This window comes from Pleurodeles waltl, chromosome 8 (assembly GCF_031143425.1).
Source record: "Pleurodeles waltl isolate 20211129_DDA chromosome 8, aPleWal1.hap1.20221129, whole genome shotgun sequence".
NCBI lineage: Eukaryota > Metazoa > Chordata > Amphibia > Caudata > Salamandridae > Pleurodeles > Pleurodeles waltl.
In genome coordinates, this window is record NC_090447.1 from 820433668 (window position 1) to 820452173 (window position 18506).

An 18506-nucleotide genomic window follows, 5' to 3' on the forward strand; every position below is an offset into this window, starting at 1 on the left:
TCACACTCTGACTGTGCCCCAGCAAGAATGTCAGATAGTTCACCTTACAAAATCCTCTAACTTGGCAGTCAGAGAAAGAGAAATGAACACCAATCTTCAAAAGACGAAGCCTTACATTTGACCCGTCTTTGAAAGCACAGCAACTGTGTCAAAATAAAAGCAACATTTAAAGGCATTGTTATTGCTCATTCACCTTCTGAACTCCGGGCTGGTTATTCTGGGGTGCTCCAGGATTCCCTACATCCCTGCTTCCAGGGCATATGCCTGCTGTAGATCAAGCACCTGAGAGACATCTAATCCCACATTTAAGCATATGGGGCCAGATATACAAAGTATGTTTTGGGTCGCAAATTGCCCAATGAGCTGTTTGTGACCAGAAAAATGCTATTTCCTATGTACCAAAGCAAAATTTGACTCAGTAACTTGTTTACCGAATCGCATTTTGAATTTGCGATTTGGTTTTAGGAAGGGGTGTTTTTAGGAAGGGGTGTTTAGGATGTCCCTTCCTAATACCGAATCACACTGGCATGTAGGAATGTTTTGCTACCGTAAGTGCAGTCACAAAACATTTGCAGTTACCACCAACTTCAAGTTGGTGGTAACCCATTCGCAAATGGGAAGGGGTCCCCAAGGACTTCTTCCCCTTTGTGAACGGAAGAGTAAATATTTTTTCAAAGCAGGTAGTGGGCCCAATGAACATCGCCTACTCAAAAAAAAAAAAAAAAATTTTTTGTTTGAGATGCATCTTTTGAAAACAAAACCTGCTTCAGTCCCCAGCAGGCCACCATCCCTCTGTGGCCATTCCCAATGGGGTTGCAAATTGTGACCTACCCCACGAACATTGATGATTGGATATTGGTTCCCATTGGGAATCGTAAACAGTGTGCTTTACACTATTGTAAATTTAGTTTTGCGACTGGCAATTTGCGATTCCCAAACAGATCGCAAATTGCAAGTCACAAAACAAAATGTCATACATCTGGTTCTTAGACTATAAATTGGCTAGTAGGAGAAGAGAGAGACTTCAGAAAAGTCCCAGCTCCTTACCATGCTAACAATGTCAAAGAATTAAAGCGTTAAAAGGTTCAGCAAGCAGGGAAGTGGAGACAATAGATAGGCCTGGATAACCACATCTGTCCTTAGGATTGAGGTCTCTATGTCAGGGTATTTTATCAGCGTTTGCATAGTGTCCTATATTTTTGGGATAGAATTGGGGCACTCTCCTAATATAGATGTACTTTTCATACGGTTCTAGGATTTCCACCGCTCGATTATTGGTTGTGTAAGTCTAGAAAAGATGGGTCAAATGTGTAGTTTAGTAATTGTATAGGTTGTTAATATGGAAGAAAAAACAGCCTGATGCCACTAACAACTGACGTAGTCTGTTATGTGCATGAATGGGTGTTCGAAAAGAATTTGCTGATTTTAGTTATGCTGGGTAGTGAGTCTTCAATTGTACAGTTTATACAGATTTGTAGAGAGCACGGCTAGCCAGGTAAATGGCTTTGTTTTATGTATGACTGTAATCATAGTCTTATAGTAAAGATAATTATGCAGATTAACCATGATCTATGCTGATGCAGTCGTCAGAGTAAGGAACTGACTGGATGTGCCCACAGACAAGTGTCATACTTGATGTTTCTTATAGCAACTAGACCATTCTAGGAACACTTCAAACTGCTAACATGAAAAAAGTATGAGGAAGCAAGGGGGAAAAGTATGGTGGAAGGGATTCAAGCGAAAGGACAAGATGGGAGCACAATGTTAAATCGTGCCTGGCTGCGAGGCAAGCACTTGCAACTCGATAAGAGCACTTCAAAACGCTAAGCTTAGAGAGGAATGCAGAAGGTGACATGAAAGTAAAGAGAGTCAGAAGAGGTAGGGAATCAGAGATGAGAGGGAAGCAATACATATAAACGGAGGAGGAAAATGCAATAAGCACTATTTGGATAAAGGATCTGGAGAATTATTTTGAGTAAGGGAAGATGGCAAGTATGCCTAAGCTGTGTTCTGAGAGTAAGTTTTATCTCTTAGCAACCCAGGCACAATATGCAGATGTGGATGTGGCTACCTGTACAATAACACTAACACACTATGCCCTTGGCCCATTTGACCATTGCTCACTATTCTCTAGTACCAGGCTGTCAGTCTGGCTTGCATACAACTAAAATAAGAGAACTCAAGCAGAGTCAGTCAGATCATTTGTTCCTGTGGAGCAAACAAACATTTTACAAAAGTGTCATGTCTGGAGACCCAAACCTCAAGATCTTTTGCTTGATTCATGACATTCATCCCTGTGGATGTCAGGCACACCTGGCATATCAGGAGTTTTCTGAAACAGTATGATGTTTCTTCAGAATGCCTGTAAAATATATTGCTTTTGGTCAACGTATTTAAGACATTGCACAGGAAAATGCACAATTTAGACCCATTTTTTAGCAACAAAGAGGCATATTTATACTTGTTTTGCAACGATTATGTGTCATTTTTTTAACGCAAATTTGGTGCAAAACTTACTCCATATTTATACTTTGGCGCCAGATCCATCTAGCTCCAAAGTTATGGAGTTAAAGTAATTTTTTGGACATGGTAACCTACCTTGCGTCAATGAGATGCAAGGTAGGCGTTCCTGTGCAAAAAATTACTCTCTGGCCTTAGCGCCATATTTATCCCTCCATGCTAAAATCACGGACAGGGGGAGGAGGGGTCAAATAATTGTGCAAAGCTTGCTTTACACCATTATTTAACACCTGGGTCAGGGCAGGCGTTAGGGGACCTGTGGGCCGATTTCCATGATGGAGCACCATGGAATAAGCCCACAGGTGCCCCCCCCCCCCAGGCTGCAGGGACACCCCAACCCACCAGAGGGGCAGCGGAGGAGGGGGGACCCCATCCCAAGTAAGTATAGGTAAGTACAGGTAAGTATTTGTTTTTTTAAAGTGCCATTGGGGGACCTCAAAAAGGGCCCTACTACATGGTACTGGGTGCAGTGGCCATGCCCAGGGAACCCTGGTCCCCTGTTTTGGCCATTGGGGTGGTGGGCATGACTCCTGTCTTAGAAAAGACAGGAGTCATGTGGTATGGATGGCCTCAGCTAAAGTCATTCTTTTTTAGGCCAGTCTACCCTTTGCACCGTCTTGCACCATTACATAAATATGGTGCCCAGCTGGTGCTCAGAAATGGTGAAAGCCGGTGGTAAACGTTTTGGTGTAAAACTGCATTAGTGCAGTTTTGCACCAAAAAGTATATACATATATGCCCCAAAATATGGTAAGGATTACTTCAAATTGCCCCTTTTGACTGTCATCCTCGCTTTCTACCCTTGCTCGTGCAGGTGTATTCATTCAGGATATGGTCTTACGCCCCTCCACTTTCAGAGTTTACCAGCCATTATGGGCTCTATCTTAAAGTAAAATGAGCATAATTGTGGGGGTTACAAGGCCACGCGTCGAGCCATCAAAAAATGGACGTTAACTTCACTTTCTTGCACTTTGTTGCTCTACCTGGATGTCGGCGGACAGTTTTGCGGATTGGTCTGAGTTTAATTGTTATGATATAAGTGATATGGAAGTTTGGTGTGGATTGTTTGAGGCAGTGATGATTTTGTGTGATTCCTTCTCTTGAATCGTACATGTTGGGCTATTTTATGGCTGAGAACGGTAGCACTTTACTTGCTACTGCTTACTGCTTGGAAGAAATCCTGGTGTGCGTGTTACTTTTCCCTGCATGGGTAAGTCGGTCCTTGGAAGGCTGAGTGATGCTGAGAGAACGCAGTGCTGGAAAGTTGTGTGTGTGTGTGTGTGTGTGTATGCTGGGGCTATCCTGTCAGTTACTTCCAGCTGAAGGAAGGATGGAGGCATGAGTGAAGTTATTGTAGCTGAGCCTATATTTAGGCCTACCTGAAACAAAACTAACTTCCTCCTCCTCCTCCTCCTCCTCCTCCTGTTACTCTTTACTCATATAAATGAAGGCTCACCCTATACATTCAACAAAAGCTCGTTTTTATCGAAGTCACCTCTCTAGATAAAATACATAAATGTACTGTACCTATCATTCCAGTTGTGTAGCCTTGCTGTTTCAGAATCTTGGCAAAAGTTGTCTCATTTGTGGGGAGGCCTCCTGAACCACCAAGCCAAAAAAGAATGCGTGATGCTCCGCTAGAGTTCATGCCTAAATCGCACAATAAAAGAAATCAGTAATGTCCTAGGCGAACGTCTTCAAGTTTTAATGGCTCAGTGACAGACAAAATCATTTCGTAAAATATGACGTATATTCGACTCAAGTACCTGTGCTTCGCAAAGAATTTTCTATTGCATAAGAAACACATACTAGAGTAGGCCAACAGAGCCTTATTTTCCTCATTCAGTAATTACAGTTCCTAATGCGAGGAGCTTCTGTGACAGAAAAAGTCTGTCAGAGTAACTCTGTAACATTGTCCCAAAATAGTTATACTTCAGATTGTAGTGTTCGTGGAACGAAAATTGGTAAACAGTTTCCGAGGTACCTGACATACAAGTGTGGAGACTGTTTTCTTAACTACAAAACATAACAAGCATTGACAATGCTAATAGGTCAGGCTTTAAAGTATTGCTATAAGGCAGTTTAACATTTTAAAAACAGTTAGCAACACAGAGCAAATAGGTATGAGGATGTCCTGTTTAACTTTGTTGCACAACGGGCCTCGTGCTACAAAAGGAAACACAGCCACGGTTAGCCGGGGAGGTTTTATCTATAAAGCTGACATCTGAGCTTCACATCTAAAAGTAATAGAAACTAAGGGCCAGATTGAAAAGAAAATGCTGGAGCGCAACCCTGCGCCAAATTTGGCAGCACCGTGCTCTGTCATTTTCAAAATGCATGGATGCGCCATATTAAATAGAATTTTCTGTTGAGTGCCAACCAAGCCACCCTTGTGCCATGGTGCAAGGATGGCTGCGTTGCAGGGGAGATTGTTTTTGTGCATGAATGGACACCTTCCTGTACAAAAACAATCTTCAATGGTGATTTGCTCTTTCAATGTGTGCTGCAGAATTAAAGAGTAGAGAATAGAAAGAGCAAAAAATGAGGAGAAATGAAAGCATTTCTCCTCGTTGCGTCATGCTTATGCCACCCCTGGGGTGGTGTTAGATTTTGGTGCTGCCTCAGGTTTAAGAAAACTCGTAAATTTGGGACAGCGTCAAAATGCACACCCACAGCAACACCCATTGCATGCCCCTTTCACACAAAGTGCTATGTGTGAAGGTACCATATTTACAAGGTGACGTTATGTCATAGAAAGTGGTGTAACGCCACCTTGTAAATACGGCATAGTGCATAGTGCCACTAAAAGTGACACTCCGCTGGTGATAGGGCCTTTTAAATCCAGCCCTTAGTGCCTGATTTATGAGGTTTAAGATTCCTGCTGTGCTGCACTGAGTCAAAAGAGCAAGAATGTGCTGATATATGAGATACAAGCAAACAAACACAACTGATGGACGGAATGTGGAACCAATCAAACAATCACCTCCAGTCAAAGATCTGTGTTTTATCCATCAATTCTTTTGCTCACCATGCCACCCCAGTTTGGATCTTTCCATATGCAGATCAGACTTGAGCCTGCCCCCTCTGGGTCCCGTGCTTGCTATGCCACCAGATTCAAGCTAGCCTGGCTGATGAAGGGTGATACTCTGAAACCAGTCCCAGGATGCTTGTTTCTGATTCAGGGCCAACCTGGCCTGGCAGTTTGGGCTGGACTGTTCCCATAGAGGGAACAGGGTCAAGACTTATTGGCATATGGCTGGGTCTTAACTGGAATGGCATGACAAGCAAAATAAATGATGGATTAAACCCAGATCTGTGACTGAGGGTGAACGTTTGATTTGCTCTGCAATCTGTCTTCATCTGTTGTTTTTGCATTTGTCGCCCCATGTGGGAAGGGTATGCCCTGATGTGGATCCTGTGTTTGCTATGCCACTAGATTCAAGCTAGCCTGTTTGATGAAGGGTGATACCCTGAAACAGCTCCCAGGTTGCTTGTTTCTGGTTCAGGGAGGACCTAGCCTGGCAGTTCGGGCTGGACTGTTCCCATGGGGAACAGAATCAAGACTGATTTGTATATGGCTGGGTCCAAACTGAAATGGCATGGCATGGCAAGCAAAAAAACTGATGGATTAAACCAGATCTGTGACTGGGAGTGAATGTTTGATTTGCTCTGCATTTTGTCCATCATCTGTTGTTTTTGCATTTGACGCCCCATGTGGGAAGGGTATGCCCAGACGTGGGTCCTGTGCTTGTTATGCCACCAGATTCAAGCTAGCCAGGTTGATGAAGGGTGATACCCTGGAACCAGTCCCAGGATGCTTGTTTCTTGATCAGGGAGGATCTAGCCTGGCAGTTTGGGGTGGACTGTTCCCATGTGGAACAGGGGCAAGACTGATTTGCATATGGTTGGATCCAAACTGGAATGGCATGGCAAGCAAAAAAAGTGATGGATTAAACCCAGATCTGTGACTGGGGTGAATGTTTGATTTGCTCTGCATTCCATCCATCATCTGTTGTTTTTGCCTTTGTCGCCCCATGTGGGAAGTATATGCCCAGACATGGGTCCCATGCTTGCTCTGCCACCAGATTCAAGCTAGGCTGGCTGATGAAGAGTGATACCTAGAAACCGGTCCCAGGATGCTTGCTTCCGGTTTAGGGAGGTTCTGGCCTGGTTGTTTAGGCTGGACTGTTCCCATGGGAAACAGGGTTAAGACTGATTTGCATAGGGCTGGGTCCAAACTGGAATGGCATGTCAAGCAAAAAAACTGATGGGTTAAACTCAGATCTGTGACTGGAGATGAATGTTTGATTTGCTCTGCATTTCGTCCATCATCTGTTGTTTTTTTATATATGAGATACAGCGCATTCCTGTCCTTTTCCCCTGTGCTGGCGCACAATGGGCTAACATGCGCCAAGGGTGTCTGCATAGGAGGGATTATTGTTTTTGTGCAGGAATGGACTATATACTTAGCAACAGTCTGGGAGGGACCGTAATATCTGACGCCCTTCAGGCTTCAGGTGACTGCGAAGAAGAAGCCGAGTGGGTATGCTGCTGAATGCGGCCCTGCACTGGGAAACGTCCTTAACAATGCGTTGTTAACAACGCAGACGTTTCCCACACTAGTGTAACCATGCTTGCAGGAACAAAGCATGTTTTTTTCTGTGCCTTAACCATGCATGTGCCAAACTACGCATATGCCTGGTTAAGGCACAGAAAAAGCCATGCATTGTTCGGGAGAGGACGCTGTGAGGTAAGTGGGGCTGGGGCAGGTGTGGGGGGTGGATTAAGGGCTTGGGTGGGTGGCAGGAGTCAGGTGGGCTATTTCGGGTTTGGGTGTTTTATTTAAGGTTTAAGGTGTGGACGAGGTAGTTTATATTTAAAGGGGTGGGTTGGGCTTAAGGAAGGGTGGGAGGAAGGAGGAGAGAAGAGAAGGAAGGATCGGGAGAGGACGCAGTGGGTTGGGGCAGGGTTGGTGGGTAGTTTTTAGCAGTGGGGGTGGGAATAGGAATTAGAGTGGGTGGGGGTGTTGTGGTATTTTAGTTTTTATGGGCAGGAGTGGGGGGTCGGGGTAGTTTTTATTAGGGCTCAGGGCAGGTGGGGGGTTGGGGTAATTTAGGTTTTAAGGGCAAGGGTGGGGAGTTGGAATAGTTTTTTTATTTAGGGCTTAGGGTGGATGGGGTTGGGGTAATTTACTTAGGGGAAGGTTTTAGGGCTCAGGGCAGGTGAAGGGTGTCAGGGTAGTTTCGTTTTTTAGGGGCAGGGTGGGGGTTGGGATTTTTTTTGTTAGGGCTCAGAGCAGGTGGAGGATGTCGGGGTAGTTTAATTTTATGGGGTGGGGTGGGAGTCAGGGTCATTTGTTTTAGGGATTAGGGCAGGTGGGGGTCGGGGTACTTCAGATTTTTAAAGGTGGGCATGGGGTGGGGAGGTTGGGATAGTTTTTTTTAGGGCTCAGGGCAGGTGGGGGTCAGGGTAGTTTAGGTATTAGGGGTGGGGTAGTTTTGGGCCTCAGGGCAGGTTGTATGACAGAACCACGCAAGCCGTTTAGTATACCGTTTCCACAGATGCCTTTCCTAGGCCTTTACTAGGCATTCATTTACAAGTAAATTTGTTGTAAAGGCATGCGTGGAAACGAAACCGTCATGGTTCTGACTGCATTGTTAACGCATGCGTTGTTCCGGAATGCATTGTTATATCATACAAACCCTGCCCTCTGGTTGAAGGAATTCCACAAAAGCCTGTTGCTGCTAAACTTCTATTGTGCACCTTCCAAGAACAATGCAGCCTGAAAGTGAGTTAAAGACTTGAGACTGAACACATATACCCATTGTGGGTGACAGAACTACACCTGTGCTAAAGTTACGCTACATCTGTTTACAACTAGTAAGGGGGAACCCAGAACTGGAGAAGAGAACCTGGGGCCATCAAAGGCAGAAAGGGAGTGGGATGGGGGCAGCACCCAACAACCTAATGGGAGATGCCTGTAACTACTTACCCTCACTACACTGAGAGTAAAGAGTAGAAATAGTTGTATTTGGTCCTATTTGTAAAGCCATAGAAATATTGTCCCCAGGACATTAAGGGCAAAAAAACTCAAATTTCATAGTTAAGGCAAGTAGCCCCTGTTGTTCTCCTCACAGGATCTGAACATTGGCAGCAGGTGGTGTGAGATCTGCCGCAAAAAACAGTTGCAAATTTCTTCAACATAACGATAAGTCAAGCTTATACATTGTAGTGCCTGCAAAGTACTTGGCCAAAACAAATTTTGGAGAGGTAGACCTTGACACCTTATCCATAGATCACTTGCGGGGTCTGTGTTTGGATAGAATGTTGAGGATCCAATGAACAAGGATACAGAGGTCCTTGTGAGTTTTATTAGGGACCAGTTAGAGAAAGTGGTTAGTAAGGATGTAATTGTGATGGATTCCGGCAAAGGTACCATGATAGGAGCTATTGGAGTGGGACTTGTAGTGTCAGCTCCTTAGCATAAGTTTTTCACAGACACACTCTAAGTGTGCATCCATATTCGCTTTACAGTATTTCCCCAAGACAACTGCCCTGCTCCAAAATGTCAAGGGTAACACTGTCATCATCTCCAGGAGATATTCCACTGGGTGGGTTAACACTAGCTGAGACCCCGAAATTGCATCCTGTACTCTGCCATCCTGAAACGTAGGCCTAGTACATAGTCCACTATATCTTGCTTAGGCTCATGAAGAGGTCTCTCCCAGCCTTCTTTCACAAGAGCTAGTGGTCCCCTTACAGGATGGCCAAACAGAAGTTCAAAGGGGGAAAACCCTACTCCCTTCTGAGGCACCTCTCTGTAGGCGAAAAGCAGACATGGCAAGAGGACATCCCATCTCCTTTTTAGCTTTTCAGGGAGCCCCATGATCATGCCCTTCAATGTCTTTTTAAACCTTTCAACAAGACCATTGGTTTGTGGATGGTATGGTGTGGTGAACTTGTAAGTCACCTAACACTCATTCCACATGTGTTTAAGGTATGCTGACATGAAGTTGGTACCTCTGTCAGAAACAACTTCCTTAGGAAATCCCACTCTGGTAAAGATATGAATGAGTGCTTTGGCTACTGCAGGGGCAGTAGTGGACCTAAGGGGAATTGCTTCAGGGTACCTAGTAGCATGATCCACTACTACTAGGATATACTGATTCCCTGAGGCTGTGGGAGGTTCAAGTGGACCCACTATGTCCACTCCCACTCTTTCAAAGGGGACTCCCACCACTGGAAGTGGACTGAGAGGGGCCTTTGGATGGCCACCTGTCTTACCACTGGCTTGACAGGTGGCACAGGAGGCACAAAACTCCTTTACTTTCTGGGACATGTTGGGCCAATAGAAATGGCTGACTAACCTCTCCCATGTCTTGGTTTGTCCCAAATGCCCAGCAAGTGGAATGTCATGGGCTAAGGTCAGAAGTAACTCCCTAAACTCCTGAGGTACTACTACTCTCCTAGTGGCACCAGGTTTGGGATCTCTTGCCTCAGTGTAAAGGAGTCCATCTTCCCAATAGACCCTGTGGGGATTTTTGGCATATCGGTAGTATCTCTGACCCTGTTTAAGTTGCTGCCACCGTTGATGGGAGCTAAGCCCATCTCTTGTCTTTCCCTTTCTATGGCTAGGAGCTGTTTCTCCAAAGCCAATCTTTTGGCCATCCTGGCTAAAAGGAGGTCATCTTCATTGAGGCTTCCCTCAATGCTTCCAGAGTAGCTGGACTCCCCTGTGGGAGAAGCAGCACCTCTGACTATCACTTATGGAGTCAGGGTTGGAGGAACCCTGGTCTCCCTAACTAGGACTGGAGGGGTGAAATTGTCCTCCACGTCACTAGCTTCCTCCCCCATAAGGTTACCTTCAGAGGGGTTGTCTCTAGCAAACTCTGCCTGGAGCTGCACTTTGGTAGGGTTTGATCCAGTTTCTATCTTTTTGATTTTGCAGAGAGTCCTTAACTCTGACATCCTAAGATGCAGGTAAGGGGTGAGGTTGAGCTCCACCACCATCTCTTCTGTAGTAGACATTATTTCTCTAAAAGTTACGTTTTAAGAATCTAAAACTATCTCTAGAACTTAATCCAAACTTTTACAAAACCTTTAAACTCTAAAAGAAATGCTAACAGGGGCCCCCAGAACCAAGGAAGTTAGATTCCTGCATCCTAAAGAAGAAGAAGGACTGCTGACCTTAAGCCCTGCAGTGAAGACGGAGACGACAACTGATTTGGCACCAGCCCCACCGGCCTGTCTCCCTACTTTGACAAAAACTGCAACAGTGACGCATCCAACAGGGTCCAGGGAGCTCTGAAGCCTCAGAGGACTGCCCTGCATCCAAGGACCAAGAAGATCCCAAGAACAGCGGCCCTGTTCAACAAACTGCAACTTTCTGCAAAAAAGAAGCAACTTTAAAGACTCCACGTTTCCCGCCGGAAGAGTGAGACTTTCCACTCTGCACCCGAAGCCCCCGGCTCGACCTGCGGAAAACAAACATCTCAGGGAGGACTCCCCAGTGACTGTGAGCCTGTGAGTAGCAAGAGACGACCCCCCTGAGACCCCACAGCAACACCTGCATAGGAAATCCAGAGGCTCCCCCTGACCGCGACTGCTTGTAACAAGGGACCCGACGCCTGGAACCAACACTGCACCCGCAGCCTCCAGGACCTGAAGGAACCGAACTCCAGTGCAGGAGCGACCCCCAGGCGACCCTCTGCTTAGCCCAGGTGGTGGCTACCCCAAGGAGCCCCCCCTGTGCCTGCCTGCATCATTGAAGAGACCCCTGGGTCTCCCCATAAATTCTACACAAAACCCGGCGCCTGTTTGCACTCTGCACCCGGCCACCCCAGTGCCGCTGAGGGTGTACTTTCTGTGCCTGCTTGTGTCCCCCCGGTGCCCTACAAAACCTCCCTGGTCTGCCCTCCGAGGACGCAGGTACTTACCTGCTGGCAGACTGGAACCGGGGCACCCCTGTTTCCATTGAAGCCTATGTGTTTTGGGCACCTCTTTGACCTCTGCACCTGACCGGCCCTGAGCTGCTGGTGTGGTAACTTTGGGGTTGCCTTAAACCCCCAAAAGTGGGCTACCTTGGACCCAACTTTGAACCCTGTAAGTGTTTTACTTACCTGTGAACTTAACATTTACTTACCTCCCCCAGGAACTGTTGATTTTTGCACTGTGTCCACTTTTAAAATAGCTTATTGCCATTTCCGTCAAAACTGTACATGCTATTGTGATTATTCAAAGTTCCTAGAACGCCTCAGTGAAACACATTTTATTTGAAGTATTACTTGTAAATCTTGAACCCGTGGTTCTTAAAATAAACTAAGAAAATATATTTTTCTATATAAAAACCTATTGGCCTGGAGTGAGTCTTGGAGTGTGTGTTCCTCATTTATTGCCTGTGTGTGTACAACAAATGCTTAACACTACCCTCTGATAAGCCTACTGCTCGACCACACTACCACAAAATAGAGCTTTAGAATTATCTATTTTTGCCACTATCTTTCCTCTAAGTGGAACCCTTGGACTCTGTGCACACTATTTCTTACTTTGAAATAGTATATACAGAGCCAACTTCCTACACAGTAGTTGTTCAGTACTTAGTTGTAGAGACTTTTTAGTTGTTTAGCAGTAGTGGTCTAGGCTATAGTTCTTTGGGACCTAGTTGTTCTGTCACATATTAATTTTTTCCTATTTGGGGCACATACCTAAGTAGTCCTCTTGAGTTGATGCTTGCTACCTCCTTGTCCCCAGGTGCTAATGTGCAACTCCCTGTAGCTGAACTGGCCCTGCCTGGGGGTTCTTTATGTTCTAGACCACAACGGACAGGAAGTCTTTGAAATTTAATCTGCATTGCTTGTAGTCTCTTTTAAATATCCATGACCAACCCTTTACATTGATGCTCAAAGGTCCCAACCCATATGTGGTTGTCTAGTCTAAAGTGTGACAGCTGGCAATATGCATGACTCACTGCTTCCTTGAAATATCCACAGTCCTGATGATGACACAGTAATTGCCTGGGGTCGAAACATGGCCGACATACATGACAATTCTAGCAAATCTCGGATTTAATTGCCTAGAGACATTATGATCCTGTATTGACACTGCCACTTACGACAAAGAGTTGCAGCTCCACTGCCTTGCTGTTTTTATACACACTGTATCTGTTCTTATATGTATCACTGTATGAGCGCTTCACAGCATCAAGCACTTCAATACAAAGAGGTAATTGCTTTGTATAATCACAAAGTGTGCTATTTTTTCTTATCGACTGGTTCTCAGTCATTCAGAAGCATTGTGATTTACATAACTGGTGTGGTTTGAATTATGAATTATTTATAGCTCTACCACATGGGACTTTTGTTTTCTGTGCACAAGGCGCACATAGTTGAACACTTGGGCATTACAAAAACCCAGGACAGGTTGGGCTCTCTGTTCAACTTGCAGAGATGCACGGAGACACTCCATAATAAATCTGTCCAAATTCCTAATTGAGTGGTTAGTTAGAAGGTAGGGACAAGGTACCATTGATGCTACTGTCAGTGTTAGGTTTCCATTTGAGAGGGTGAAAATAGACATTCTTGATCCATTTCATCCCACTTCACTTTTAATCAAGGTTGTAGTGGGATCGTGCCATCATGTATCCCAAGGTGGTACAGCTGAGGAACACGATTGCAAAGGTAGTAGCAAGGCTTGGGTGAAATTTCAATTACACAACCTAAGACACAGGTCAAAGTCCATTCACCAAAATTTCAAATTAGTCAATTATTTTTTTTAATGTATTTTTATTTTACATGTTATCATAACAACCACATTGGCATGTAAACAACAATAACAAGTATGAAGGGGACAAGTACACAGTGTATATTTATTCATGCAGCAGCAAATCCATACAAAAAAGTGATACAAATACATGGGGTAGCACAGTATATACTAAAGCATCCACGTGCCTTCGTCTAGATTGTATTGTTTTCATATTAGTTGACCACTCTACCCAGAGGGCATGCCAGGCTCTGTAGCAATCTGGGGACCTCACGCTTCACCCGTAAGGCTCAACCCATAGTAGTTTATCCAACTATACCACACTGTGAATTCTTGTGGGGCAACCCCTTCTGTGGTATGTGACCTTCTCAGCTGTCATATAGAGATTCATCCACATTTCCATGCTTGAATTGTGGGAACTTCAGCTGCACCCCTCTGCCTGGCTATATCTTGTTTAGCTAAGACTAACCTCAGTGTGCTGAATATGAGTTGGGGGTGAATAGCATCAACATCATTTGGAATACCCAGTAATATCTATTTGAGGTCCATCGGGTGCGTGATTTCCACAATGGCATTAAGCTCTTCTATGATCTCAGTCCAATATCTCTGTATTTGAGGGCACCCCGTAGTACATGTATAAAGTCTCCCTTGTCAACCTGACATCTGAGACACATTGGGGCTGTTGCTCAGCCCATTGTGTGGAGTCTGCATTTATCATAATATACCCGATGCAGGATTTTGAACTGGATTAGGGGCAGACTAGCCTTAATGGCCACCTCCTTGGGATGCATGAGAGCCGCCTCCCAGTGTATGTCTTCCATGTCTCCCATATTGCGTGTCCATTGCTCCCTGAGGTGGCCTAGAACATCTGGCATGTTATTGTTCAATGTCCTTCATGTAAGTGACACAGCTCCTCTAGAGAGTTGTTCTTGTAGGAGCCTCCCCTCCAGGGCTGCATAATAAGGTAGATCTGTAGGAAGTTGGCTCTGTATATACTATTTCAAAGTAAGAAATAGTGTGCACAGAGTCCAAGGGCTCCCCTTTGAGGTAAGATAGTGGCAAAAAGAGATAATTCCAATGCTCTATTTTGTGGTAGTGTGGTCGAGCAGTAGGCTTATCAGAGGGTAGTAATAAGCATTTGTTGTACACACACAGGCAATAAATGAGGAACACACACTCAAAGACAATTCCAGGCCAATAGGTTTTTATATAGAAAAATATATTTTCTTAGTTTATTTTAACAACCACATGTTCAAGATTTACAAACAATACTTTAAATAAAAATGTCAATAATCTAATTTAAAAGTGGACACAGTGCAAAAATCAATAGTTCCTGAGGGAGGTAAGTAAGTGTTAAGTTCACAGGTAAGTAAAACACTTACAGGGTTCAAAGTTGGGTCCAAGGTAGCCCACCGTTGGGGGTTCAAGGCAACCCCAAAGTTACCACACCAGCAGCTCAGGGCCGGTCAGGTACAGAGGTCAAAGTAGTGCCCAAAACACATAGGCTTCAATGGAAATATGGGTGCCCCGGTTCCAGTCTGCCAGCAGGTAAGTACCAGCGACTTCGGAGGGCAGACTAGGGGGGTTTTGTAGGGCACCAGGGGGGACACAAGCAGGCACAGAAAGTACACCCTCAGCGGCACAGGGGCGGCTGGGTGCAGAGTGCAAACAGGCGTCTGGTTTACAATAGAGATCAATGGGGAGACCCGGGGGTCTCTTCAACGATGCAGGCAGGCACAGGGGGGGCTCCTCAGGGTATCCACCACCTGGGCTAGGCAGAGGGTCGCCTGGGGGTCGCTCCTGTACTGGAGTTCGGTCCCTTCAGGTCCTGGGGGCTGCGGGTGCAGTGTGGTTTCCAGCATCGGGTTCCTTGAAGCAGGCAGTCGCGGTCAGGGGGAGCCTCTGGATTTCCTCTGCAGGCGTCGCTGTGTGGGCTCAGGTGGGTCAACTCTGGCTACTCACGGGCTCGCAGTCGCTGGGGAGTCCTCCCTGTAGAGTTAGTTTTCCGCAGGTCGAGCTGGGGGCGTCGGGTGCAGAGTGGAAAGTCTCACGCTTCAGGCGGGAAACGTGTGATCTTTAAAAGTTGCTTCTTTGTTGCAAAGTTGCAGGTTTGTTGAACAGGGCCACTGTTCTCGGGAGCTTCTTGGTCCTTTTAGATGTAGGGTAGTCCTCTGAGGCTTCAGAGGTCGCTGGATCCTAGGGGATGCGTCGCTGTTGCAGTTTTTCTTGAAGTGGGGAGACAGGCCGGTAGGGCTGGGGGCAAAGCAGTTGTTGTCTCAGTCTTCTCTGCAGGGCTTCAGGTCAGCAGGCCTTCTTCGTCTTCAGGTTGCAGGAATCTAGTTTCCTAGGTTCTGGGGAGCCCCTAAATACTGAATTTAGGGGTGTGTTTTGGTCTGGGAGGGCAGTAGCCAATGGCTACTGTCCTCGAGGGTGGCTACACCCTCTGTGTGCCTCCTCCCTGAGGGGAGGGGGCACATCCCTATTCCTATTGGGGGAAATGCTCCAAAATCAAGATGGAGGATTTCTAAAGGCAGGGGTCACCTCAGCTCAGGACACCTTTAGTCTATTTTCGCTAGCTCCCATTTCTTTTATTTGGAAGATCAGATTTTGAACTTTATTCCTCAAAACGATCTTGTAGACCTCCCACAGCATAATATGGGAAGAAACTGTCTTTGCTTTGGCAACAGAAAGTTCTGTATCTACCCTGAGGCCCCTGTCCACTTCCTTATCCCAACGGTCCTAGGCACTGATGGGATTATTTACAACATTTTGGCACAGTGCAGCGCTGCGAGGCTTCTTGTTGCACTGCCCTGTGTCAGAAGAAAAGGGCAGGGATGTGCTGTATCTACGAGATACAGCACATTCCTGTCCTCTTCCACTGCACTGGAGCACAGTTGGCTGCCTTGCACCAACATAGGCACTGTTGGACGTTTTTGCTTATGCAGTGTCATCCCCAATCTTTTTGCCTCCTGCCTCCTATTTTTTCTGACCTGTTGCGGTTGGCATTTGAACTCTGAGCACTTTACCACTACTAACCAGCGCTAAAGTGCATATGCTCTCTGTGTAAATTGTATGTGATTGGCTTATGTATGATTGACATATTTGGTTTACTAGTAAGTCCCTAGTAAAGTACACTAGAGGTACCACGGCCTGTAAATCAAATGCTACTAGTGGGCCTGCAGCACTGGTTGTGCCACCCACATAAGTAGCTCTGTAATCATGTCTCAGACCTGCCACTGCAGTGTCTGTGTGTGCAGTTTTAAACTGCCAATCCAACTTGACAAGTGTACACACTTGCCAGGCCTAAACCTTCCCTTTTCTTACATGTAAGGCACCCCTAAGGTAGGCCCTACGTAGCCCCAAGGGCAGGGTGCAGTGTATGGTTAAGGTAGGACATATAGGGGGTCATTCTGACCCTGGCGGTAATTACCGCCATGGCGGAGGTCGGCGGTAGCACCGCCAACAGGCTGGCGGTGCACCGCTGGGCATTCTGACCGCGGCGGTTCAGCCGCGGCCAGAAACGGAAAGTCGGCGGTGTACCGCCGACTTCCCGCTGCCCTTGAGAATCCTCCATGGCGGCGGAGCGCGCTCCGCCGCCATGGGGATTCTGACACCCCCTACCGCCATCCGGTTCCTGGAGGTTCTCCCGCCAGGAACAGGATGGCGGTAGGGGGTGCCGCGGGGCCCCTGGGGGCCCCTGCAGGGCCCATGCCAATGGCATGGGCACTGCAGGGGCCTCCGTAAGAGGGCCCCACGAAGAATTTCAGTGTCTGCTTTGCAGGCACTGAAATTCGCGACGGGTGCAACTGCACCCGTCGCACCTTCCCACTCCGCCGGCTCCATTCTGAGCCGGCGTCCTCGTGGGAAGGGTGTTTCCCGCTGGGCTGGCCGGCGGACTTTCGGCGGTCGCCCGCCGGCCCAGTGGGAAAGCCAGAATGACCGCCGCGGTCTTTTGACCGCGGAGCGGTCTTTCGGCGGGAACCGCTTGGCGGGCGGCGACCGCCGTCCGCCGCGGTCAGAATGACCCCCATAGTAATGTGTTTTATATGTCCTGACAGTGAAATATTGCTAAATTCGTTTTTCACTGTTGCAAGGCCTGTCCCTCTCATAGGTTAACATGGGGGCTACCTTTAAATCTGATTAAATTGTAGATTCCCTTTGGGAGCGGATGGACATGTGGAGTTTGGGGTCTCTGAGCTCACAATTTAAAAATACATCTTTTAGTAAAGTTGATTTTAAGAATGTGTGTTTGAAAATGCCACTTTTAGAAAGTGAGCATTTTCTTGCTTATACCATTTCTGTGACTCTGCCTGTTTTTGGATTCCCTGTCTGGGTCAGTTTGACAGTTGGGCTGGTTGCACCTCACACTAGACAGTGACACAAAAGGAGCTGGGGTGCAGTCTGCATTTCCTGATGAGCAATCTGTGCTAGGAGGGAGGGGAGGAGTGGTCACTTACACCTGAAAGGACTGTGCCTGTCCTCACACAATGCCGTCTTCGACCCCCTGGTGAGTGTCTGGGGCCTGGCCTGGCCTGGGCAAGGCAGGATTTCACATTCAAAAGAGACTTTACTTTGAAGTAGGCCTACTTCAAAGGAGAAATTGGATATAAGAAGGGCACCCAAAACCACAGACTTTAGAACACTTATGGAAACAAGAGGAACCTCTGCCTGGAGAATAGCTGAAGAGCTGAGGAGAAGTGGTGCCCTGCCTGTGACTGTGCTTTGTGGAGCTATCCTGCAGTTTCTGCTTCTGTCAGAGTAAGAGGGCATAGACTGGACTTTGTGTGCCTTCCATCTTGTGAAGAAATCTCCAGGGGCTTAATTTAGAGCTTGCCTCCTGTTGTTTGAAGTCTCAGGGACAGCAAAGACTTCTCTCTGCCAGCACCTGGAGTCTCCGGAGAGACTCCTGCTCTGACAAGTGGTGCCCTATCCAGTCCCTGGGCCCTTGAAAGGAAAGCTGGCAGAAATCCAAGGAAATCAACATCGGACGACTTCGGACCGATGCCGCTGCTGAATGCGGTGATGCCGCCTGCAACCAACTCTGTGATCTTCGCTGGAACACGACGACCTTCGCTGGCCCGACGCCGCTGCACTCCGCTGAAGTCTGCGACTCTGTGAAAGTTGCTGCACCACGTCATGACCGATGCCGCTCGAAGTGCATGGAGTCAACGTTTCGCACAGACGCCACGATCCCCGACTTCGCGCATCGGCTTGTTTTCACTCTTCGC

General features: G+C 46.8%; 1 protein-coding gene across 2 annotated transcripts in view; it reads right to left on the reverse strand.

Moving 5' to 3' along the window:
• The window catches only part of LOC138250328 (arylsulfatase H-like), a 598307-nt gene that overhangs the window by 364170 nt on the left and 215631 nt on the right, over positions 1-18506 (reverse strand). For both annotated transcript variants that reach the window (XM_069205094.1, XM_069205093.1), the window contains exon 5: positions 4048-4170. In XM_069205094.1, the coding sequence (XP_069061195.1) occupies positions 4048-4170 (123 nt within the window). The remainder of the gene's footprint in view (positions 1-4047; positions 4171-18506) is intronic.